Source organism: Aythya ferina (genome assembly GCF_964211825.1).
Source record: "Aythya ferina genome assembly, chromosome: 11".
NCBI lineage: Eukaryota > Metazoa > Chordata > Aves > Anseriformes > Anatidae > Aythya > Aythya ferina.
The window spans coordinates 11,214,659-11,239,093 of NC_140307.1; the positions used below are offsets into that span (position 1 = coordinate 11,214,659).

General features: G+C 59.0%; 1 protein-coding gene across 3 annotated transcripts in view; it reads right to left on the reverse strand.

Moving 5' to 3' along the window:
- ZNF609 (zinc finger protein 609) overlaps positions 1–24,435 on the reverse strand; it is a 47,390-nt gene that overhangs the window by 16,896 nt on the left and 6,059 nt on the right. For 2 of the 3 annotated variants that reach the window (XM_084532443.1, XM_084532445.1), the window contains exon 2: positions 18,020–18,880. In XM_084532443.1, the coding sequence (XP_084388569.1) occupies positions 18,020–18,766 (747 nt within the window). In that variant the 5' untranslated portion in view covers positions 18,767–18,880. The remainder of the gene's footprint in view (positions 1–18,019; positions 18,881–24,435) is intronic. The other variant, XM_084532444.1, reaches the window with a different exon arrangement.

Below are 24,435 nucleotides of genomic sequence, written 5' to 3' on the forward strand. Positions count from 1 at the left end.
GGTGGCAAAGAGCAGCCACAGAGGGGACAGGTGACAGGAGCAGGAGTGGGGAAGGAGCAGGCCGGGATGGCAGCCCCGTGGGGTGACAATGGGATTGGTGTCGGGCCAGCTGCTGCCAGCGACCCGTCTGCACAACGACAGGAGGAGCAGCAGGCTGGCCCCCTCCTTGAAATAGAGAAGCACCACGGCTCGCTCCCACACTGCAGGGTGGCTGCGGGAAGCTGGCAGGGCCGCCCGCCTGGCAGCTCCGCTTCCTTGGGTCACCCTTTTCGTAGTTTTTCCCCCCAGTTTTCCTACCTCAGTCTTGCGGGTCTAAACCTCGCTCGGCCCCAGCGCTTCGCGCCATGGCACGGCCGCACAGGCAGCGTGCAAACTGGGAGTGTTAATAATTAAGTCGTTTCATTAATTAGTGATGCCCATCCAAGCACGAAGTCTTGCACAGCCCAAGCTCTTCTCTTTAGCAAGCCGCAGTCTCTAAGACTACCACGTCCTAGGAGCAGGCCATAGCTGGCAGCGGGATTTCTACGACTGCAGTATCTCTAAGACTACAAAATCCTAGAAATATTCCTAAGCATTTCTACTATTTCTAAGAAATATTCCTTAAAAGTATTTCTATGACTATAAAATCTTCAAAAATAGCTTGGCCAGATGCAGACCGGGCTGCAAAGCCTCAGAAGCAGGAGCTGGAGCGGCGAGAGCAGCTTGCAGGAGACCTGGGTGCAGGAGCAGCGGACGGGACTTTGCTCAGGACACCAACCCCTCCTCGCCTCTCCCAGCCCCGACTCGGTTTGGACACGGTGTTGGAGGAGGAGAATTTGATGGTTTTGTCCTGGTGGCTCCCGGGAGAGCAGTGATTGTGCTCAGCTCTGGACATCTCATTACCGAAGAGGATACGGATAAATTGGAGGAAGTTCCGAGAAGAGGACAAAAACAAGGAGGAGGCTGAAGGGATTGATTCGGAAGAGGCAATTAAAGAGCTAAAAATACGGAGAGCTCGGTTCAGTGACAGCTAACAGGGGACACGACCGTAATCGACAGCTCCGTGGGGAATGAAAACAAGCAGAAGGAGAGGAATGGCGCAGGGTGATGCAGAGGGTAAGAGCAAGGAGGACTGGGATGAATTAAGGACAGGAATGTTTAAGAAAGGCATTGGCCACAGCCTCCTGGCAGTGAAACTGTTCCTGAGCACACGAGTGCTTTCCAATGGGGAAAATCCTTCATCCTTCCCCGCTCTCCTCCTCCCCTCCCCGCATCCCTCCACGGCTGGACCAGGAGGTTCATAAACAAGCAGATACAGAAAAAATCCTTCATTCATCTCCTCGGCCTATCTACAAAGAGCAGTCGGCGAGCTGGAGTGTGTTCTGAGCAGCTCTCCTGGGCAAGAAACCCAGCTGCCTGCAGCTACCAGCGGCGCCGGGTACTTTAAGGTCTCGCGGACTCCTGGCTCCGAGGCAGGAGAAGCCAAGCTGTGCGCCCGGCGCTCAGGCGTGGAAAATCTGTTTGGGGCTGGGGCGGGAGGGAAGGAGATGAAACGAGCTCTCTGCAAAGCAGGACGCACCTCTGGAGGCACCGGCACAGCTCCCGGAGCAGCTCTGCCACCCGAGAGCTCTGCTCGGAGGGCACCCGGCCCGGCAGCACGCCAAGAAGTGCTGCGGCTCTCCATCCTGCCCAGGTCACCATGGATTTGGGGGAAATAAGCAAACCCATCTGCCAGGCGCTGCATTTGGAGTTGTGCTGGCACGTTGCATGCACAGCACAAGAGCATTGCACACGCCTGTTGTCGCTGGGTATTCGAGGCTCCTGAAGAGGCTCAATTCCAGGGCGAGAGAGACGTATTTCAGTGTGATAAGCGGCAAAGTCTACAAGGAGTTTCAGATCTATTTATCCCTCAGGCAAGAGGAGACATCTTCCTTCCATCTATTTAATATTAAAGAGCTATTTTGGTATGATTTTCACGTCCCAGTCCTTGCAGGCTGCACGTTTAGGAAGCTGCCCGCTTGGCTCTTATCTCTTCTTCTTTGTAGGTTTTGCTCGAGTTGCCAGGAGAGATGCTCGTGGTTTCTCGTCACAAAGCCAGCTCTGTCTGATGGCCTGATCGGGAGATTACAGGAGGGGAGCAAGCGAGAAATAAGCCAAATCCCATGATAGCCACGGATGGGGGCAACAAGAGGAGGACGGCACCACGCGCCCGTGCCAGGAGATGCCAAACACCTTCCCCTTGTTCTGCCTCTCTGTGCCACGAGTCCTGCACCTCCCCCAGCTCCCCACATCCCAGCTTCCCTGCAACCTTTCCAAAACTGCCTGTCTTGGGAGCAGCCCAGCGCGTTTTGGGCACCTGTAAGAGCATGGAGCAGCGCCGTGCCCCCCGTGGCAGGATGCTACGCTTGCAGCCGTGCTTCTCCTTGAGAGCCCTCAATGTAAAAATAGAAAAACATCTTCAAGTGGCTGCTTCATCAGCTCCTCTGGTCTGCAGCAAGGCAAAGAGCTCAGATCTGAAATCCAAATAAGCACGGGGACCCTGAGAAGCTCCACAGGGATGGGAGCGAGGGGATGCTGACACCGCCCAGATAAGCCCCAGGAAGCTTTTTGCCCTCCAACCGTGCATTTCTCAGCTTGTGCACGGAGAAACCCATCGCCAAATTTAAGCTAATGAGTAATTGCTCTCCTTCGCCACAGAACGAAGCCCAACACTCGCTTTTAACGAGACAGAAGATGGTCGCCACCAAAAAAAATCCCATCCCAGGCCAGCAGCAGACACGCCGGCACTCCTAAAACAAAGCAAAGACGCTGTCAGACAGAGCAGGCCCACCGCAAGCAATCCTAATGTGGCGAGAAAGAGCAGGATGATAAAAAAACGGGCATTTTTAGCACCAGACCCCTGCGGCCAGGCTGCTGCTGCCCTCGTTTCTCTGCCGAGCGCTGCCTGGCGGAGAGCTGCTGTGCTCAGCCCGCACAGCGCCAGCCCGTGCCTGGCACCGCACCCACAGCATCTGCTTCGGGCTGCTTCAGCCTGGTCCCAGCATCAGGGAGTAAACACCAAGGGCTCAGCACTGGCCTGGAGGCCATGGCCGGGCATTATTCTGTAAAGGGGAGGCCTTCCCGGACAGGGACCCTGCTGCCCCACAGCACCATGTCCCCAGGCTCCTTGGGAACACATCCCCACGTCCCCCACACCCCCAGAATTCTTCATCTTTGGTTCCTAAACTGGGATCGTCTGCCAAGTCTGGGTTTCTGGGGTGTGGGGGAACCCAGAACACAAAACCAAGGTGACTGGGGCAGCACAGACCTTCTGGGAACGCCGCTGTCACCGCCTGTCACACATGGGTGCCGTGACCCTGCAGGAGAGGGTTCCCCATCAGCTACGGGACAGACCTCTGACTACCACAAGGGTTGGCCAACAGCACTGGATACCTCCACTTCGGCCTGAAGAAGCAAAAAAAAAACATTTCTGCCCCCAGATCCCTGCAATAAACCCCTCTGAGCTCCAGCTACACCTGGAGAACACAGAGCAGGCGCATCTGTTCGCACTGACCCGCTCCTGCCTCGTACCTGAGGGAAGGAAGGATAATGCTTTAGCTGGGAAAAGCCACACCAGGCGCAATACGGACTGAGGGAGAGGGCCCCCGGCACCAGCTGTGAGCTCCAAGGCAAGGAGCAGAGGTTCAGGGCTGTCACGGACCTGAAGGCAGGGAGGGCGGCTGCTGCTCAAGGGATCAAACACGTGCGGAAGCAAAGCCTGCCAGGACAAGAACGGGAGACAAGGGGCGCAGCAGCACTGAGATCTGCTTCTCAGTCATGGAGACAAAAGACCAAACACCCGCGTTGGAAGGGCACCGTGTCGGAGAAGAAAGGGGACGGCTGACAGGTCACAGCGATGCTGCTGCATGGGGGGAGCCTGGCACAAGAACTCCAGGCGTGCAGGGATGAAAGCCTCGGCGCAGGCTGCGGGAAGCTGGGATCACGATGGGGAGCCCCATTTCTGCCCCACCAGTGCAGCACAAAGAGGGGGGACCTGCCCAGGAGGGCAGCAAGCAGCGGTACCGGTGCCGCCTGGCTGAGGTGCTGCTCGGCCTCCTCCTCGCCCTGGCAGGCAGAGGAGAACAAGGAGGGTGGATGTGAGCATGGAGGCTGCAGACACATCTTGTTTTAATTGCATCAGCAATCGCTCAGCAATTAACGGCAGGGAGGAGGAGGAGGAGGAGAAAGAAGAGGAGGAGGTGTAGGGCAGCAGACAGGAAGGGAGGCAGCAACCGACCCTTCCCCGTGTGACAAAGCTCAGGACAGCTCCCCCAGCACGGACAGGCAGGGACCAGGACCTCCTGCCGACAGAGAGCAGGGCAGCCAGGAGGCCAGGAGCAAGTGGAGCAGCACCAGGAGCTGTAACGGGGACAGAGCTGGGCTCTGCTGCATCTTTCAGCCACGAGGAGCAGGTGCTGAAGGAGAAGCCCCAAGACAGCGGCACCGACAGCTGGAGCAGAAACCTCGGAGGCAAGGGAATGGAGCGGGAGCTGCTGGTCTGCTCCACAGCCCCACCAGGCCCGGTGGCTCCCGCTGCTGTCGGAGCCCAGCGCTCGGTGATTTTTTGCTCTGTTCAGTGAGCGCTGGTGCCTGCCAGCGCTCGCAAAGCTCAGGGCCTGCCTGTGCCCCCGCCAAGCGGATCCGCCTGCAGTTCATCCAGCGACGTGAAATGGCTTTCAGCTCATTAACGAGCCTGCCGAGATCAAGGGGAGTCAGAGCTGCTCCATCCTCACCGGCTGGAAAGCGCCGCAAGCACGTACGCCTCCAGCCCAGCACCGGGATGTCGCATTTACAGCGCTCCCTTTGCTCATTTCCCCCGCTTCCTCAAAGCCTGAGACACCCCAAAACTCGGCTCCGGCGATCCATCATCCAGCACGGGGGCAAGCTGAGTCCTTCCCAAGCGCTGGGCCAGATCCCAAGTCCTCTGGCTCTCGTTAACAAACCTGCTGGCAGATCCAAAACCCCCTCTCCAGAGAGCTGGGCTTCAAATCCAGGAGGCGGAGAGGACAAAGCTGCTGCATGCTAGAGAGAGGCCGGGTCCTACCCAGCCTGGATGGGAGCAGAGGTTTCTCCCCTGCCTGCACCCACCAAGGAGACTCTTGCTGCATTGATCTCCCTGTTTCTAATGGGGGAAATGGCACAGCGACCTGTGTGCCACACCGGGTCACCTATCGACGGGGGCCTCGCCTCCTCCTCGGGCGGGGAGCCAGGCCGATTACCCGTCATATGGTGCAAGACGCAGTGCCAACAGCCCGGCCGAGATCACCCAGATTGTTTGCTATAAAAAAAAAAAAAAAAAAACAACTCGGATGCAGGCAAGCGGCTTTTGTTCAAGCCCTTGCTTGCCTGCGGAAGGTGAGCGAGCACATCAGCCTGTGCTAAAGCATGTAATGCCCGCAGGCTGCTCCTCCCTCGCACTCCTGGAAAGAGCGATGCAGAGCAGCAGGCAGGAGCACTGCCAGCAGGGCAGCCCCCTCCCGGCTCGCCCCGGCACCGGCCCCGGGGCGCTGGCAGCCTCACGGCTCCGCCGGCTGCTCCCCGAATCCCAAATCCCACTGTTGGTGAGGCCAAAGGGCTGGTGCTGGCGGTCGGCTCAGGCTCCTGGCACCAGCTGGATGGGAGTTGCTGAGAAAACCATCTCGGTGTGCAGGGCACAAGCTTTCAGGGGTGCTAAGGGCGTGTTAACCTCTCTGGCTCCCTTCTCTTCTACCGTGTGAAGCACACGATGCCATTTCGTGCTCCTACGGGAGCATCAGAGCCTTTCCTCCCCTTGGGATCAGGAGTGGGAAAAGGTTCGTGGTGCTCCTTTGACAGCCCTAGAGAGCAAGCACAATGCAAATCTTAGAGCTTCGGAAGAGTGTTTCATCCAGACCTGTAAGAGCGAAACTAAATTACGTGGAAGAGAAAGGCAGGAAATGATGGCAGTGAACTTCAGAAGTGCTCAGTGCTTTTTGTTCCCTTGGGTTCTGCCAAAGACCTCAGAGGGTACCGATTCTCTGAGGGTGGATGTTCAGAGCTCCCCCAAAACAGGGCGCTCAAACAACCAAAGCGCCCCCCTAACCCCGTCTGAAAACCCGGCCCAGCACAGCGTGACCTGGTGTTCTGAAGGAATCCCTCGGCCTGGAAGACCCAAGCAGCCCACACACCATCACCATCGCTCGGAGTGAAACCTCTCAGTACGGATTTGTGGGTTGATGTACAGGGAGCCACCTTCTCCAGCCTGCAGCCCCCGAGCTGCGTTGTCCAGCCCCAGCAGAGCAGGAGCAACGCCCGCTCCACGAGGCTCCTCGAAGGGCTGAAGCCTCAGCTGCCCCGCATCTAAATAACAAATCTTCACCTGCGACTTCAAAGGCGGCGGCACGCCGGGAACCTGTCATTAGGTAATTAGGAACCTGAATTTTCACACCCAGGATCTATCACTGCGGGTCATGCCGACATCGAGCCGCCCGCTGCACCGGGCTGCAGCCACGGGGAGGAGAAGCTCCGGTGCTGGCAGAAAATGGGAGCTCGAGGAGCTGGGAAGAGAAATAAAACCTTGGGTTTGCGAGCCAGGCTCTGTCCCAGCAGGGCTTGCGTGCTAGAAGTTTAAGAAGGGGTTTGTTTGCTGACAGCTTAAGGGATTTAAGGGCAGGATTAACCATGGCTTTGCTGATGAGAGAATCGGTGGCAAACTCAGAGCAATCCCATGCGCATGGGGAGAAGCTGGAGGAGGATGGGGAAAGGAGAGCAAAACCAGCAGGGACGGCCTGCTTTGTATGGTGAACTCGACGGGGAGCTGCTCTCCCCAGCGTCACCAGCCCAGAAGATGCAGGGAAAGCCTAAGGATGACCAGCTGCAGGGCTTCACCTTCACGACGGGGTGCTGGGACTGAGCCCGGCCAGTTGGGGAACCAAAGGTGCCCAGATGCTGTACAGGTAAAGCGTTTACAGCCAGATCAGCCTCACATCCAGGAGGATATCGCAGAGAAAAGGCGGCAGGAGGCAGATCTGCTCCAGATCGGCCACACGCAGAGGAAGATGCCACTGGAGAGGTTCCTCCTAGCACAAGATGTCCGTCACCGAGACCGACGGGGGTTGGGAGCAGATGCGGACGGCTCGATGGGCTCATCTGGAGGGCTGCAGCCCCACAACGAGGCCGTGCTCCAGCTGGGAGCAGCTCATCCAGCCCCTGCCGGCCGCTCGGCAAACGAGCACGGTCCCCTTAAGGGCAAGCACCATCCAGGCGGATTTAGCTGGAAGAGGGTGGGGAGATCGCTGAGCTGGAAGCCACAGTCTGAATCTTATCTGCTGCTTTAATACCTATCAGTGGTGATACAGATTAAAGGATTAGGCGGGATTACCGAAGGCAACCCCCCTGGCACCAGGCAGCCAGGGTGCAGCGCTCCCCTCCTGCACCCGCAGCCCTCCGGAGAGGAGCTGCGCCCCGAAAGCAGGACAAGGACGCTCTCCGTGAGCGACGGCAGCCCTGCAAACTCAGCCCACCCGCAGGGAGCAAGGCTGAGCTTCCCAGGAAGGAAAAGAAGGCTCGCCAGCTCTCACCAGGCCTGTTGCCCCTGCGGTTGCCCTACCAGCACAAGTTCAGCAAGTCTTCAGGGACCGCTGGCACCAACGCCAGGAGAAAGCATCTCGCCGTGCTCCACCCTGCTCCTTCCTACCCCTCTTTTACCAACACGTTTGTGCAGCCCTGGGAACCCGCCTGCTTAAAACCTGCCTTTTTTGTTGTTTTTTTTTTCCTTGCTGCTCGGCACAGCTTTTAATTGGATCATTTCCCTGACCCAGTTCCCCACATGGCTGCACAAACCCTCGAGCAGCAGTGTGGGAGGACGTGGCCAGGACACCTCCCGCGACGCCCCGATGACCGCACAAGGACGCAGAAGAGCTCCCATGCCCGAGCCCAAGCTGAGCACGTGCTGGAAAGAGATTTCCCCTCGAGGCTCCCTACCTTCCAAGAGATGCCTGCAGCCTGATGCCGTTCCTTTCACGTGCGAGTTGGCTTTGGTGGGAGAGCCCACAGGTGGGGCAGGTGAAGAGGAGCGTGCCACCAAGCCAGCGTGCCTCCCTTAGCGGTGAGTCCCAGAGCAACCACCCCCAGCTCTCGTGGCACTGCCCCTCCGAGGGGCTTTGCAAATGAGACACCAAAGGTGGAACCGTGTCCACGTGCTTCCTCCGCGGGGACAGCTGCAGGAAGCAGAGCAGGTCGCAAACAGAGGGAACGGAACACAAGTGAGCGCCACAACACTGAGATTTCGATTTTAGTCTAGAAAAAACAAACAGTGTTTGCCCCCCAGTCCCCGGGAAGGCACGAGCTGCAGAAGCTGCACCGGGTGCGACCGCCTGCCAACAGCAATAAATCCGGGGCTGGAGCCGCGCTGCAGCCCGCCGCCAGGACGGATCCATCAGCCCCTCCAAATTCTTGGCCCCGACCAAACAGCGGCTCCCTCCGGAGCTCGGAGGGCCTCCTCTGGGTTAGCAGCACAATTATTTATGGAATCGAGGCGCTCAGAGTTGGTCACAGCTTTAATCCCCCGCAGCGTCATCTCCAACAACTCCCGGCTGCGCTCGCGCTTCGCTCCTGCTCCCTCCGGTGCCGCCATCCTTTTAAACGAAGCGCAGCGGTGGTGAGCTCGAGGCCGGGAGGGGAACTGCTCCCTGAAACGTGACGGCCGCTGGTGTTGGTACCGGGAAGCCCAGGTGCCCAACACAAACCCCACGGCGTGACGGGATGCGCACGCCCAGCCCAACCGATGTGGTGGCCATCAGGAGAGGCAGAGCGCGTCCCCAGGCCTGGGCTGGAGCCCTGAAAGTCAGGAGAGCGCGGAGCTCCCTCCGATAAATCCCCCAACGCACACGGCTTCATGCCTTTTTGCTGTATTTTGGTGTTTCGGAAGTATTTTGCTTCACGGCCACGCCGCTCTGGAGCACACACACGTAGCTCCTCGTCACCGCGCCGTAGTTGTCAAGCAAAGCCCCAGCATACGGACGGGCGACTTTTTGTGCAAACGCTGCCAGAAGGAACATGACCAAGGGGGCAGAGTTGAGGCTGCTGCGCTCAGCTCAGCTCTGAGCTTCCCAGGTGCCGAGAGCCAACCGCTCGGCTCCGGTACCGCACCAACCTGCTTCTCAGATGGCTCCTGCAGGTATCCGTGTCGCGTTGCCACCGCTGCCTCCTCGGCACCTCAACACTCCACCAGCTCTCAGGCTGGGTGCAGGATCCGACGTTGTCCTGGTGGAGCAGTTCGGTCCCCACCAGCCTGCCCACGTGCGCTCGGGTCCCTCCTCGCCAGGAGCCAGCCATGAGCCCCCGAAGCTTCGCTGGCCGCTCTGCCATCACCTCACCAGGCAGGTGACAAACTCGGATGCGCTCGCAGAGCAGTCAGAGTCCTGCAGCCCCCAGCGGGAGCACTCGGGGGCTTCCTCCGGCTGTTCGTCATGCCCACACGCCACGGGTTTTACAAGAGAAAGCCCTGTGAGCGGCACTTTGTCTCAGGCAAAGATTATTTTTGGCAGGTTTATCAGAATGGCTCTCACTCCCTTAACCTCTTCTTGGATGAAAGCAGATTTAGAAGAAGAGCCCAGATGTTGGAGTATCAATAAAACACAAAGCAGCAGTACAATGCAGCCTTGGAAAGCTCACTATAAATAAACAACTCTGGGGGGGGGGGTTGCTCTCATAAACCAAATCTACACGCTCACCTCACCTGGAGCTGGAAATAAAAGTTGCCTTGGGTTGCCCATCTGCCGGACACATGCACAAAAATGCTCCTGCAGCTCCCTTTCCCCTCGCTGGTCAAGCAACTCGTACTGCTCCATGGATTTTCAATCAAATTTCCCAAAATAAAGATTTGCAGGAGAGTCAAAGCCCCAGATGAGTAACTCGAGCCACGAGAACACCGTGATAGGGTCACCACCAGTTCTCAGTCAGGTCTGGAGGGCTGAGACAAGTCTCCCATCGCAGCAGCAGCTTTGTCCGAGCAGGGGAACAGCTCTTCTGGTACTGGGCTGGCTGCAGACCCCACAGCTCACCGCTGGAAGCTCTCCTCTGTTGGCCATCCACGGATGCTCTGGACCTCACACCAGCATTCCCCAGTCCCACCAGCATTTACCACTACTACCAAAAGCTTCTCAAAGAAACCCAACCATCTCACACTACTGCCCGGATCTGCATGGCCACTGAGGCAGTTATTACTGTAAATCAAGCCATCCTCTCCTCCCAAGCTGGTGCTGGACACCTCCAGCAGATCTGGGATGCCTTTCATCAGCTGACAGCAAGCCTCCAGCGCCGGGAACACAGCTCACTTCTTGGTCCCCTCTCCCAGCGTGCGGGGAGCAGAAGTGCTAAATGATCTGCTCTCACAGCCCAGGAGAAACCCAACCCGGCCGCAGCCCCCATTTTCACCCTTTCCATTCATCAGCAGTCTCGGCACGAAGCGGGGTTGTCAGAAGATTTCTTGGATTTCCTTAAATTCTTCTGCCAAGTTCTGATTAAAATCCTCCTAAGTGGTTTTCTCTTTATTCGATTTCCTAGAACTGAGCAGCGAGGCAGTCCTGATAGCGGCGCTGAGTGCCGGCGTTAATAGCCACCGACGCGGCCGGGCCACCTCAGGCTCCCACGCAGGCTCGTTAGGATCAATGGCAAATTGAAAGTGATTCTCTTCGCATCTCCCCTATCAGGCCATCAGCTCCCAGAGGAGACTGGGTTTTAACAGCCCTGCTTGTGCCATGCTCGAAGCGCTCTGTCTCACGTAGCACCTCCGGGTACCTCTCCAGTGCTGCGTTTGGGAAGCTTTGACCAGGGACGAGGGCTCCCAAAGGGTATGGGTCTCGCTGCCCAGGAAGGGCCAGCTCCACCGAAATCCCACACGCTCTGCTCGGCGCTGGTGGCTTCGGAACAGATCTCCCTGCCGGCGCTGAGCCCTGCCAAGCTGAACTCTCATTACGTGCCATCAGGTTTGGAGCCCGTGCCAAACCACGGCCCGCCTTGCCCAGAAAATCTGGCTGCTTTGGTGGGCCGCAGGCTGAGGCGCTTGGGCTCCTGCCCAGGCACCAGGCACCTGCAAGCCCGGTTGCGCTCGTTCGTGCTGCCGAAGGCTGGAGACGCGAAGGACGCCGTGAAGGGGCGGCCGAGGGAAGCCCCTTCCCCAGGGGTCTCCGACCCGAGGGCTCGCGCAGGCCTGAAGGCAGAGCAGCAGGAAGCCCGAGGCAGCCTCAAACAGGAAAAAACAGAAGGGAGGCTGCGAGGCCCTCGCTGTGGAGACCTGCTGCCTGCTGCCTGGGACACGGCTCCACCAGGAGTGACCCCAGCTGACCAGGCACATTTCAGGGTGGTTTCATGCACGCAGCCTTTGTGTGCTTTTTTTTTTAATGCAAGATCCGACCTCGCCAGGGGCCGTGGCTCTTCCCCCCACAGGTCTGCAGCTACCAAATGCTCTGCTCGTGGCTGTAGGGTCTTGAAGGAAAGGCTGCTTTCCTTCAAAGGGACATTCACAGCCCTTCCTGCAGAGGCTCAGCCCCTCCAGCTCCCTTCACCCTTGTACACAAAGTGGAGTATTAATAGCCGGCCTGGAAGACCATAAAACACTAAATACCTAAAGGGCTCCTGTGCCTTGAAATGTTAATGCTAAGCAAAAAAAAAAAAAAAAAAAAAAAAAAAGAAGCCTTCCTGTTAGCAAACGGCTCGGGTCTGTGATATATATACACGCTGGCCTTCCTCCCCTGCAAGCCACAGAACAGCAAACAGCACGCCAAGCGCCGCATCGCCGCGCTGCTCACAAGGCGCCCCATAGATGCTCCCGGCTCCCCGGCCGGGCCAGGCTGGCTTCGCCAGCTCTTGCTGATGACTTCGTTACCACCTCAAAGATCCCGCTGGCTCCTCGCCATCCTCCCCTTACAGGATCCTTTTCAGCCTTCAAAAGAGGTTTCCCGGCCTCGCCCCGGAGCTTTCCTCTTCTTTCAAGCCTACCTCCCAGCTCGGCTGTGCTGCCCCTGCTCCCTCGGTCTCGCCAAGGTCACCTCATCTGTGCCGGAGGAGATGCAGGAGCGGGGAGGGCAGGGAGGGCTCCCACGCTGCCAGGCTGGCTGGAAATACTCGCTCAGAGCCGGTACGGCCGCGTTAGCTGCATCCCTCGGCGTGCCCAGCGCGGGACGGCGCTGCTCCATCACCGCCCCACGTGCAGGTCTCCGTGCTGGGCCAGCTGGCATGAGGTTCTGCCCCGTCTCAGCTGTCCGGCCATCCAAAGGATGAGAGGGGCTGCTCCCAGCACACGGGCAGCGAACCGGCACCCGAACGACTGGAGGCAGGGACGGGGCGAGAGGGGATGCGGGGAAGAGCGCTCATTTGCATAGCACCTGGGAAAAATCACATCGCATTTACATGGCTAATTGGGGGAGTGAGCTTCCTGGAATGAAATTGCTTTCTGGCTTGGGGTGGGAAAAAGAAAAAAATAAAATAAAAAGAAGAAAAATAATAAAAAAAAAACACACCGCCATTTGTAGCTGTAATTGCACTCTCTCCACCTGCAGCACCTGCCAGCCCGCCGGCTCCCGGCGCGCATCCCGCTGCGTTTGGGGCAGACTGAGGCAGGGAGAGGGAGGCAGCGGCTCCACGTTCACCCCCAGGATGCAGGAGGGGCAGCTGAGAGCAGCAGGGACTCCTCTGGGATGCAAACTGCCTCAGAGCTGCATCACATCCCACCCCTCTGAAGGGGTGGGCAACGTGAGGACCTCCTCCTGCTTGCTCTGCCCGCTCCCCGCGCAATTCACGGCAGTGCGTTTGCAGGGACCCCGAGCGCACAAGGGACAGGCAATATTTTAAGATCAATCTAGACAATTAACGACTTTTAAACCAGCTTCAGTGTCAAGAGCAGGGGACACATCATCAGATAGGAGCACGCGCTGTTACCACACCATGTGAAAAAGCTTTGTGGTTAGCTCCATCCTGCGAAGGGACATCCACAGCGCGCCAGGACGGACCCGTGACTGTTTTGGTTGGCTCGGATCTCGCGGTGACCTCTGGCTCAGCGGCCATGAGGTCGGCCACAGGTTTGCCCGGCTGCCCAACGAGGATGTTCCGAAGCCACCCGGCCATGGCCCCGCGCTCACCGGTGAGGTATCGGGAACGCAGAGCCACCACGGCGTGGGGATTGAATGGCACCAAGGACACTGCGCTCGCAGGAAACCCGGAGAAGGTGGCCGGTGCTCTGTGAGGCAGCCTTAAAAAGCGAGGGGAGGGAGAAGGCAGAGCGCCGTGCTCCGCGGCCCTTCCCAGCGGCCTCCCCGGCTGCCAGGTGGAGGAGCAGATTTGCTCATTAGCGGATTATTCCTGGCACACTCCCCTTGCATCAGCTCCCCGGAAGGGCTGCGAGAGCAGCTCGCCGGTTTTGAAGCCTTCGGGGTTGCGAAGTGCTGGAGACGCCAGCGAATCTTCCTTTAAAGAAATCTCGCTCAGCCAGATAAATGGTGCTGTGTAGCAGGGGTCATTAGGCTAATAAGCAGCCACCGCCAGCCTGGAAGCAAAGCAACAAACACAAGAGAATCCACCAAAGCCAGTTAGCCTCAAAATCTGACCCATCTCAAGCAGTTACCATCTGCTAAGGAGTCTCCTTTGGAGGAGAAACCGGGCACATGAGTCAGCAGGATAGGTCACACGCTGGCCTTTTCATCCACAGCTCGACTCACAAAGCGGCTGGGGAGCCGCGAAGCGCGCAACGGAGCGGGCTGACGGCTTTTCTGAGCCGGGGAAGCGGCGTGCACCCAGTGCAAACCCCTCCACCTCCTTCAACCTCCTCACTCCCACGTTGGCATTCTGCCCTTGTGCCTTCCCAGCTCCTCCAGCGTGGCCGTGCTTCGTGCCACTGTGGCCTCAACGGGGAGCCGCCAGTCCTTGTCTCCAGAGCGCCATGGATGTGCACCACGATGGGGCTGTGCTTTGAGGTGAGCCCCCAGAGCTGTTCAGTCAGCTATGGCAACGCAAACAGGTCATGCATGGACCTCGGCGCCTTGCCTCGTCCTTCCTTCTCACTGCTAACGCGGGGAAATCCAACGGGAGGAGATGAAGATTTCCCCTGCCTGCACTACGGAATCTTACGAGGTGGGATCAGCCAAAACTCCCAGCCTGCTACATCTAGCAGCTTTAAAAAAAAATAAAAAAAAACACACACATATAAATAACCTCTCAGTAGGAGCCAAAACTCAAAGACTAACCCCATGGTTTTAAGTGAACAAGTCCAATTTCCTCCTTTGTAGCTCTTGACACATGTTGGCTGCGTGCCCCCTCCTCGCCTTGTTCCTGCAGCAGAAGGCTCTGCACTGCAGGTCAGGGGACGATAAGGAAATGAGCAGTGTAATTTCCAAGGCCTCCAAACGCAGCCCTGTCAGCAGCTCCGGAGGCGGCTTACTCAAGCATGGCTGGAGAAAGGAAACCGCAGCGAGAGGAGCCGGCAGCTGCTGCCGCGCGCTCCCCGCCGCCTCCCGGGCGCCCTTGGCTCGGCCTCGGCCGGGGCTGCCAAAGCCGCTGCAGCTGCAGCTCCCTGAAGGAGCCGGGGCGAGGGTGGGGAGCGCTGCGAAGAGGCGAGTCCACGACGGGCACTGCCCAACACACACGGGTCAAAATCTCAAGCGCACAGCCAAGCACGAGGCCGGGGAAGCGCACGACGCCGCTCCCAAGGGTACCCTCTGCATCCTCAGCGCGATGGGAGTCGCCGTCAGAGCAGCCTGGGTCTCGCCAAAGCCTCGCACGGCAGGGAGCTCGGAGGGCTTTGCAGGTTAGGGCAGAGAAGCTGCTTGAATCATTTGGTATCGGAGCAAAGGATCTGCCCACGGAGGGGTAAATATTGAGGCCAATGCATGGTGTGCAGACAACAAAGCTGGAAGCTATGAGCAATGTGAATGTGTCACGCTGCTTTACCTGTGCCATCAGCAGCCAGCCAAGAAGAGGGCAAAAGCAAGAAGCTGGCGATGGCTGACACCGTGGCAGACGGAGCTGCTCACACCAGCGGGATGAAGCGAGGCAGCAGCACAGCATTAAGGGCCACGTGCAACGCGCTGCTCCCACGATCGGGTCGGGTCCAAGCCCACAGCAGTCTCAGAGCATCCGTCTCTGTGAGATGCAAAGCTGGAAGAAAATGCAGTGCCCAAAGTAGAGAAACGTCTCTACGTGGAGGGGAAAGGCAGGGTGAAAACGCCCCGGTGGCTTCTGACCAAAATGCCCAGACCCACCCCCTGTGCTGCCCCAAAGCGCGGCGCACGTGAGGCAGCGAGGGTTTTCTGAAGGGCCGCGTCTCCAGCGGCTTCTGTTTGCCTTTTCCTCGTTTGCAGCAGCGTCACATCTGGACACTCGTCAGCAAAAACGCCCTCCTCCTGCTGAACAACCTCTCAATCAAAACAAAGCCGGAGCAGCAGCCAAGAGCTGGGAGGCTCTTTTGTTCAGTGCTTGACATCCCCTGGCCGGCCAGCACCACCGTGCTCCCCCAAAATGCCATGCTGCCCTCCAAAAAATGCTGTGCCCCAGCACCAGCAAGCCCAGGCACTGGTCCACACACACCAGAGACGGGTGAAGCAGCACAAGGCTCCCTGCAAGCATTAAGCTCCCAATCCTGCCCCCACAAACACATCTGGGGAGGAGCAGCGCCTGCAGCGCTCATGCCCAAGCTAGAGGAGGGCACGTAGGAGGCCAGGATGCGGCCAAGGGCAGACACACACCTAAAAAAAGGGTGTTGGGGCTGTCAGTGCCGGGCGCAGCATGGCAGCTTCACCCCGGGCAGCAGCAACCACAGCAGACATCTGGTGACAGCGGCAAACATCTCCTGCTCGCTTCACTGCCGCGACGCACAGATGTGAGAGGATGTCGGAAAACCAAAGCAAGGCTCTCTTCTACACCCAGCAAGGACTCGAGGGCTGCAACACCCTGCCGGGAGGTATTTAAAGAGCACAAAAGAGGAAGGAGGGGCAAACGGCGATCTGCCTGTGGCACCAAAGCACCTTGTCAAGGAAAAATACTCGCTGAGAGAGCTCGACTCCAGCCGGGAAGGCACAGCGAAAGCTCCCGGCCCCTCTTCTTCGCTCCCCGGGCGGAAAGCAGCCTCCCCGCCACGCGCCGCAGCCCAGACAGAAGCGGGCGCAGGGCAGGGTGAAGCAGAGGCCAGGTTGCCGGAGCCCAAAGGTTGGGCTGAGTCACGGTGTGACCGTTCCTCTTTCGCTCTGAGCGAGTTTCTCGCTTCCCAGCAGGGTTTGCCTCGGGGTGGGCAGGAAGCCGTCTCCCGCAGCCGGCACACACCTCCGCCTGCTCTCCAGACCTCGTGTGCCGTCGTAGATGGGTACCGGCAGCTTTCCCACCCAGCCCAAACCCCACAGACCTTCCTCCAGACCCAGGCTGTTCACACAGGGCTCAGCCCCCCCAGGCCGTGCCTCCCCCTGCATGGTTTTGCCCGACTCAGCATGGGTACAGCAGCACGGGCGGCCTCGCGGTGCAGCTGGATGATGTCTGCTCCCTGTCTTCACAACCCCTACCTCACCTCGGCACTTCTCCCCACAGGTAGGGCTTCTGCAGCTGAATCGGTGACAGAAAGACGGTTTGAACCGCAAAATGCAGACAAGGCAGCGCGGGGTAGGACCGAAGGTGCAGCCAGCAGCAGATGGCTGCTCGGGAGCGGAGCAGCCAAGCACGCTGTGACACCTCCCAGGCTCCAGCCCCCCTCAGGGTCTCCTCAAGCCAAAGACGTTGCCCCAAACAAGCGCCCAAAGCACTGCTCCTCCACAAACCCACCCAGGTGCATAGAGCACCGCTAAACGTTCGGCACCCACAGCTTTTTGCGGCCTTTCAAAGCCATCACACGGAAGAGCATCCGCTCCTCTTCCCAGAATCATTCACCCCGCTTCTGCTGCTGGGAAGCACACGGAAACAAGGCGCCTTCCCCACGCCACTCCTTCATTTTACAAGCTTCAGCCGACTGCCCCAGGAATCTCCTTCCCTGACACACTCAGTAGCTTCTCACCCCGTGACCCGTCATCCCCAGCCTTTGCTCCAGATTTTCATGCTCCATACTGTGTTTTTTGTTTTGTGTGTTTTTTTTTTGTTTTTGTTTTTTTTTTGCAGATATCTCCCCAGCATCTTGCTGATCTCAGCAACTCTCCCAAATCTGCTGAGTGCGGCCCATCCTTGCGTGCACCAATCCCTTCCTGGTGCCCAAAATCCCCCCGTCACACCCAGCGAGCACGTGCAGGACCCTTTGGGAGCAGGCCAACGCCACCCCACATGCCTGCCAGCCACAGCTCCCTCACTCGCCACCTGCACTGACAAGAAAATCGCTCCATGGGCACACTGGGACCGCTCGGATTCAGGGGCATGGTGACACCGCGCGTGCGATCAGCACAAATGAGCTCTTGTAGGCACAAACACACAGGTGGGCGTGCCTGAGAGTACCCAAAGTGCTGCTTGGACAGACAGACAGACACGAGGCCAGGGCACGCTCCACCAACAGGAGCTGCGGGGCTCCTGGAAGAGCAGAGGGCGTCTGTAGGCTGCTCCTGCCCAGACGCAGCGCCAGCTCAGCATCGCCGCCGCACATTAGCAGAGGAGCGACACGGAGCAACCACCCACGGCAGCACGGTGGCCCCAGGCTGATTGTCACCGCGAGTGGGACAAAGCCCACGTACCAACAGCAGGCCAAGCAAGGCGGCTCCCGTCAGCCCCGCACCTTGTGCTTGCTCGCACGCCCACGCAGAGCCCGCATTTACCAGCAGGCGAAGGTCTCCTCTGCAAACGAGGCAACTGGAGAGAAACACACTCCTCGGGGAGCTCCAGCAGGAGAGGTGAGGCTGCTGGGAAGCGGAGCGTGGCAGCCAGCAGGTTGGAGACCCGCAGTGCCCCGCTCTGCTGGAGGTGGCACGGGAGCAGGGCGTCACCCTCCCGTCTGCCCCGGCTCCTCCTGCAGAGCTGCAGGGACCGGGGGTCTCACGGGTGCTCGGCACCGCCGCCGCCTCCACCCGCAGCCCGGCCCCTTCCTTACCTTCTCCGATTTGACCTTTTTCAGCTGCCGGCACTCGCCTTCCCCATCCTCCAGCTCCGACTTAACTCCCAAGGGATTGAGCGCCGCTCCCGTGTCAATAGCTATACTCCCAAGCTGCTCGGCAGCAGCAGGCTCCGTTCCCTGGCCACCATCGTACTGTCCCACCCGCACCGCCAGGGCCAGGGGCTGCAGCACACCAGGCTCCTTCTCCGACGGAGCCCCCGCACCCTCACTCCTTTCCTTCTTGCTTTTGGATGAACCACCCTCCTTGTCCTTCTTGGAGCCGGCCACGCTGCGAGATGCCTTGGCCGACTTCTCCGAGCCCTTGGGGGTGACGGCAGGCACCAAGCCACCAGAGTTCGCGCCGTCCCCAGAACGTCCTTGAGCCTCCTTCTTGCCGCCAGCTCCCTCGCCGGGGGTGAACAAGGAGGTCCCTGGGGTTGGCTTGCCACTGTCCTTGCCACTCTTGCTCCTTTTCGACTTGGATTTGCCCTCCTTGCCCTGTGGGCCTGGCACTGGGCTCACAAACTTGATGTTATCAGGCAGGGTCGCCACCGCGTTGGGTGCCGGCAGCCCCACCTCCTTGGAGCCCGACATTTCCAATTTCTGCTGATCCTTCTCCAAATCAGCGTCCAGATCAATGATGAGATTCCCTACGCCAATGTCCCATTCATCCCCGCTGTCGTACGTCTCTACCGGGTTCGCATCGATTCCTTTCCCTCCGGAAGCTCCGCTGCTCAAGGACATCTTAGAGTTAACGGCCCCTCACGGTTCAAGGCTCTTCCCTGCCTCCACGGCGCGGCTGCACCTACGTCCTTGGGCTGCCAGCGGTCGGGGTCTGCCCAGGTGACGGCATCGCTGCTGAAAGGGAGAGCAGAGAGAAGAGTTACAGGAGAAGAGCATGGCAGGCACTCCGGGCAGGGAGATGCACCACGGGCAGCGTGCAGGCAGGGGACTGGGACCGAGCTGTCCCCGCAGCAGGTCCCCTCCAGGCCACCAGCGTCACTTTGCATTCCCGGTCACCCAAATCCCGCGTCGGGCCCAGCCAAACCATCGCCGCCAGGCAGCAGGCTCCCTCCCTCCGCGTCCCCTCCTCGCTGTCCCTGCAGCAGGAGCCATCTGGCAGCGGTCCCTCGATCAATACGAGGCCCTGGCAGGTCACAGCTCCCGGCTCCAACAAGACATTACTCACACATTCCCCGCTCGCCATTTCCCTCTGAATTATTGAGCGCTCCCCGCGCGCTGCCCCTGGGATGGAGGATTGATTCCTCTCCTGCCAATGCCACCCACGGCCAGGGGCTGCTGGGGGGGGGCTCCTCCCTGCTGCCAGGGACGAGGTTTAGTGCCTTGGTGGCAAATAAATCCCAGCCCCGGGGCACCTGCGACACAACCAGCGCTTGGAAGCATGAGAGCCGTCACCGAAGGCCAAATCGCAGAGGAAAGCGCCGGCTTCCCAGCTCACGTGCCCCAAGGTGGGACGGCGAGAGGTGGCACCGTGCTTCAGGGCCCTGCTCCGAATTATCTGGCTCCAAACGAGGGGGAAGGCTGGGCTGGGCCACGCGGGTACCTGGTTTTTAAACAGCGCAGGGCCGGCTCCCAAAGCACTGTACACCGACACGTCTCTGGAGGCGGTGGGGGGGCAAGGAGAACAAAAAAGCAAAGCCACACGCAAGGTGGGAAAGCACCGAAGTCCCTCACAGCAATGAGCTGGTGGCAATTACATTTACGAGACGTAATTAACACATGAAACGGCCTCTTCCCAGCAGCTCCCCGGCCCCAGTCTCCAGATCTCGGAAGAAATCCTTGACCACCCATTTGGACGAAGCTCCTCTCCAGCGCCATCGTCCTTCCCCTTCCCACCGCGCTCGCAGCCTGCTCCTGCTAGTATTTACGAGCAGCACTTCAAAAAACAGGTGACTTAAAGAGAAACGAGAAAAAAAACACGCACGCACACACAAATTTCTTCAAACCCCAGCAGGCAGGAGCCTGGAAAGCAGCTTCATGGTGCGTTTCCAGAGATGCAAACACTGTAAAAATGCCAAGGATTCTTTCATCAGACAGGCTGCCGCAGCCAGACCATTTTCCATCTGCTCCCCACAGCATCCCCAGCTCTGCACAGCTAATAATCCACTCTCTGACAGGTCATTACGGAGATTTTTAACCCCAGGAGCCAGGGGCTAGCATGCAAGCTGAAAATGAAAAGCACTGACCTCTCGTTTCAGCGGCAGGGAAAGTGCCGAATCAGGAGATCACTTTGTGCACCGGTGTCGCTAACGGCTTGCCAAAGCCACCCCACGCATTTCTCTCGCCTTCCTCTTCCTCCTCCTCCTCTCCCGGAGCCCTGACTCACCAGCATCCCCAGAGCCCCTCTCCCCAGCCGAGCTCTCCGAATCACCGCCAGGCCGAGGAAGGCCGCAGCTCCTCGGGAGCACGGCACGGCCTCCCTCTGCGCCGTGGCACCCGCAGCGATTCCTTCGGCCGGAGGGGTAAAGGATGAGGAGCCAGGCGGCCCAGAGTTTGAGCCGGCAGCGGTGCCTTCCCCAGGCACACAGTGCTCGGGGACATGGGACAATGGCTGAAGGGGCAGAGATTTGGCCCTGCAGCCTCCAGCAGGCAATGTGCCGTCTGCTGGGCCCAGCGTCACCCACTGCCCGTGAACGAAGGGATACGCCACGGCCAAGTATTAGTTTTGTCCAGAAAATAAGAGGAGCGGATGAGGAGGACTTAGGTGTGAAGCTATGCAAACAGCAGCAGCGTCTGGTTCCTCCCACAACAAAAGGAACGAGCCCACGAGTCCAGCGGAGAGCCGGGCACCACCGAAGGTTTAGCAAACAGGAGGAGAAAGCGTTCACCCAACGCAGGAGGCGGCAGAAGGGAGCCCGAGCCCTGCCGGGGCAGGGAAGGGAACTGCAAACAGGACGAACAAGAACAGGCTGGGGCTGCAGCGGGGAAGGAGAGGCGCGTCGTGCCGCGAGCGCTGCAGGAGCCGGCCTCCAGCCCTGCAGAGACCGGGGATCCGCGCATTCTGGCCTTGGGTTTGAAGGCTGCGACCCCAAAATGAGATTTGGGTTGGTGGCTCCCTCGCAAGCCAGCCTGCATACATGGGTCCCAAGCATCTCCCACAGCTCCCCCAAATGCCGGGTGCTGCTCGGGTGCTCCCCGCTCTCCTCCGCAAACCCCGGCGTCTCACGGAACAGACCGGAGGGATTGATCCAGCCATAAACGTGGCCTTCCCTTTACCTCCTGCCATCGCAGGATTGATCCCCGCACAACATGAAAAGCATGTGCTCACTTGTTGGCCTGGAGACCTGCCAGCAAAGCGTTTTAAGAGCAGTCCTGGAGCACAGATCCGACAAGGAGACAGCTTTCTGCTTGGGAATGCTGCACACACACAGCACCAGACATGAATAATTCAGCTCCATTAGGTGCCGAGACCTCTACAATCCACATCTCCGCACTGGGAAGGAGCCAGCGTATTAGAGACAAACCTGAAAGTTCACTTTCGGAGCTAGCAGCCAACTGCAAACACACCTAGAGAAAGCTATTCAAACAGAGCCAGGCAGCACTTCAAAAAGCACCAAGCCGAGAGCTGGGAAACCGCACAAGCCCCGGCTCTTTGTGCTGAAATACGCGCGGGATGCTCCGAGCCCAGCTCGCCGCCGCACTACCAGAGGCCAGGAAACCAGGCTGGGGATCGGCTGCAAGCCCAAGGGGGGCGAGGGGCAGGAGAAAGCGCTTCTCCTGGCGACAAGGCAGCCAGCCCACGCGTAGCAAGGCTGTCTCATACCCATGTGCTCCAGCCCGCAGCGCTCCAGGACCAGCCTCTGGTGGCTTCCAGACATGACTGACTGCAATTTTCACCCTGATTAACTTTCAGGAATGCCCGCGAGAAGGAGCGGCAAAAGAGGACGGAAAAAGCTCCTGGATGCGGCGCTTCCCCCGGCTGGGAGCGGAGGGCTCCGGCGCGCCGGTCTCGCGGGCACCCATCCCCGGGGAGGCGCGGGGCGACGCGGGAGCGTGGTCCCTCCGTGCCACGAGGCCTTTCCTCCCGCCGCCCCTCGCTGGCAGCCAGCCTGCAGCTTTCCCCATACGCCGCCTCAACACCAGATCCCTTTTTGTTTCCTTTTACGACTAAAGCAAACTCCGAGGGGACGCGCCTCCCTTTCCAGGGCCGCCGCGCTCTCTCCCCGCTCGCCTCCTACCGCCGCGTTCGTAATCCCCCAGCTGGGCTTGTTTGGGTTGGATTTTTGTTAAGTAACTCCCGTGTCTTTTCTGCAGATTTCTTTTTAAGATGTTCCTTTTCTCCCCGCCCCCTCTCTCTAGAGATGGGGGAGAAAAAAAAATAAAGAGAGAAAAGAAAAAAAAAAAAAAAAAAAAAAAAAGAGAAATGTTGAATGAGAGCCAGCTGGCACGCACAAGAGGAGACGGAGAAATCTGCACAAAGGAGCTTCCTCACTCACTTGCTGCTTTCAGCTCCAGAAATCCGGCAGGGGAGGAGGGTTTGCTCTCCCCCGTGCATCAGTCAAGCCGAAGCAGACAAAGGAGATTTACCATGACACCCTCCAGAACTGCCACCCGACAGGGGCAGGGTTCCTCGATCGCGTCCGCACAGCGGGAGCCCGCGGCGTTGCGAAACCGAAACGTGGGGCTTCGAAAGCGGCCGCCCGGCGTGGCACCGGGCACGACCCGCGCTGAGGAGCCGCGCTCCTGCCTCCGCGCACCGGGAAAACTTCGGTGGCTCCCGGCTCGAGCGGGACGGCGCGGGCAAGCTGCCAGGAGCCAGCAGGCTGAGCCCAATTTGAATAAAATGGAGCCACCCTTCTCGTTTAATATGGAGGTGCGCCCCAGCGAGACTACATCTTCCAGCATGCAATGCAGCTGCAGCGCCCGGCGAGCGCTCCAGAAACTTACGCCGGGACTCCAAGTTTCCGTGGGCTGAGCCTTGACACCAGAGATGAACCTGACGCGGGGCACGAGTCGTTTGCTGGCGGTCGGTAGGAGCCTGCGGTGTCCGAACGCAGGCTGGGGATGGATGGGAGAGGGGAGCCCGTAGCCAAGGGGAGGCCGGGAGGCTCTGCCCGCGGCAGGGTTTCAGGGTTACCAGTCGTGATGCCCACCTGCACCCAAACGCCCGGGTAAGCATCAACGTAACACTCAGCATCGGTCAAAAAATGTGGTTCAGGTCAGAGCTCTAGCTCGCATCCACCCCATATCTGCTGGGAACCCTAAAACACAACCTTTGCAGCAACATTCAACTGAGATTATCACAAAGAAGAGCAGCAAAAGCAGAGGTGCCACAAAATACGAGCACGCAGCACCAGACCTGAAGGAAACGCTTTGCTGGGCTAGCTACAGCTCAGCATTTACCTCTCCTGACACTTATTTAGGAGAAGCTCAGTCAGGGCTGAAAACCCCCAGTGCTCTTGAACAAGGCTCGAGAGCAAAGCCAGCCCCAACAGACCCCCACTCGCACACGCTCCCCTCAGCCCCCAACGAGCCAAACGCGACCGGCAGCGACGTCACCGCTGCGTGAGGCACACAGAAAGGGGGGACCAAAAGGGAGGAAACGTTTCAGGCCTTCCTTACATCAGGAAACAGGAAAAGTGGCACGAGTTTGTCTTTAATCCTCCCATCGCTCTTGGAAGCGCCAGCACCAAAGTCACAATTTTTTGTTTGTTCGTGCCTCGAGAGCCGGCGGTTCTTCAGATTTACAGGTATTTTGGTTTGGGGCTCCTCAGCCCTCGTGTTTTTTTCAAGCTACCTGCCTCTGCACTGAATCAAACGCTGCTCAGACATCTTCTGCCGACACACAGGGAAATCCAAGGGCTTCCCATTTCAAGGCAACAAATTGCAAGAGAAACATCGCTCGCGTGCACAATCCTCGGCACCATCAGCAGGCACCAGAGTACCTGCAAACCCAGGTGAAGGCACCAAGCACGACTTCCTTCCATTCTGATACAGGACAGACACACGGCACCTTCTCGGCCCTCCCGCTTGCTGTCGCTCACCCACAAACACAGAGCCACCCCCGGTACCTGGCTTGGACCCCGAGCTCACCAACACGCACACGGGGAGCGTACGGCAATTAGGGATGCTCAACGGGGATCTGCTCTTGCATCAAAGCTGCTCCTCAACTTGCACGTCAGGGTCCAACAAGGACCAGAATTACAGCACCGTCCTCACCCCAATCCTACAGCCCCCACCCGATCAGTGCGGGTCGCGGGTGCTGCCAGCTCTGAGCACGGGCCTTGTGGATGCTGGCAGCTCCCTGGTGGCACCAGCAGCCCCTGGGAGCCACACCTGGCCAGGACGGGCTCAGAAACGCTTGGGAGCAGTCTGCAGAGCGGGATGTGTGCTACCAGCAGCGCCAGACCCAGCGCGGGTGCTCTCCTACCACGCTGCAGCTCGCTCCCGTT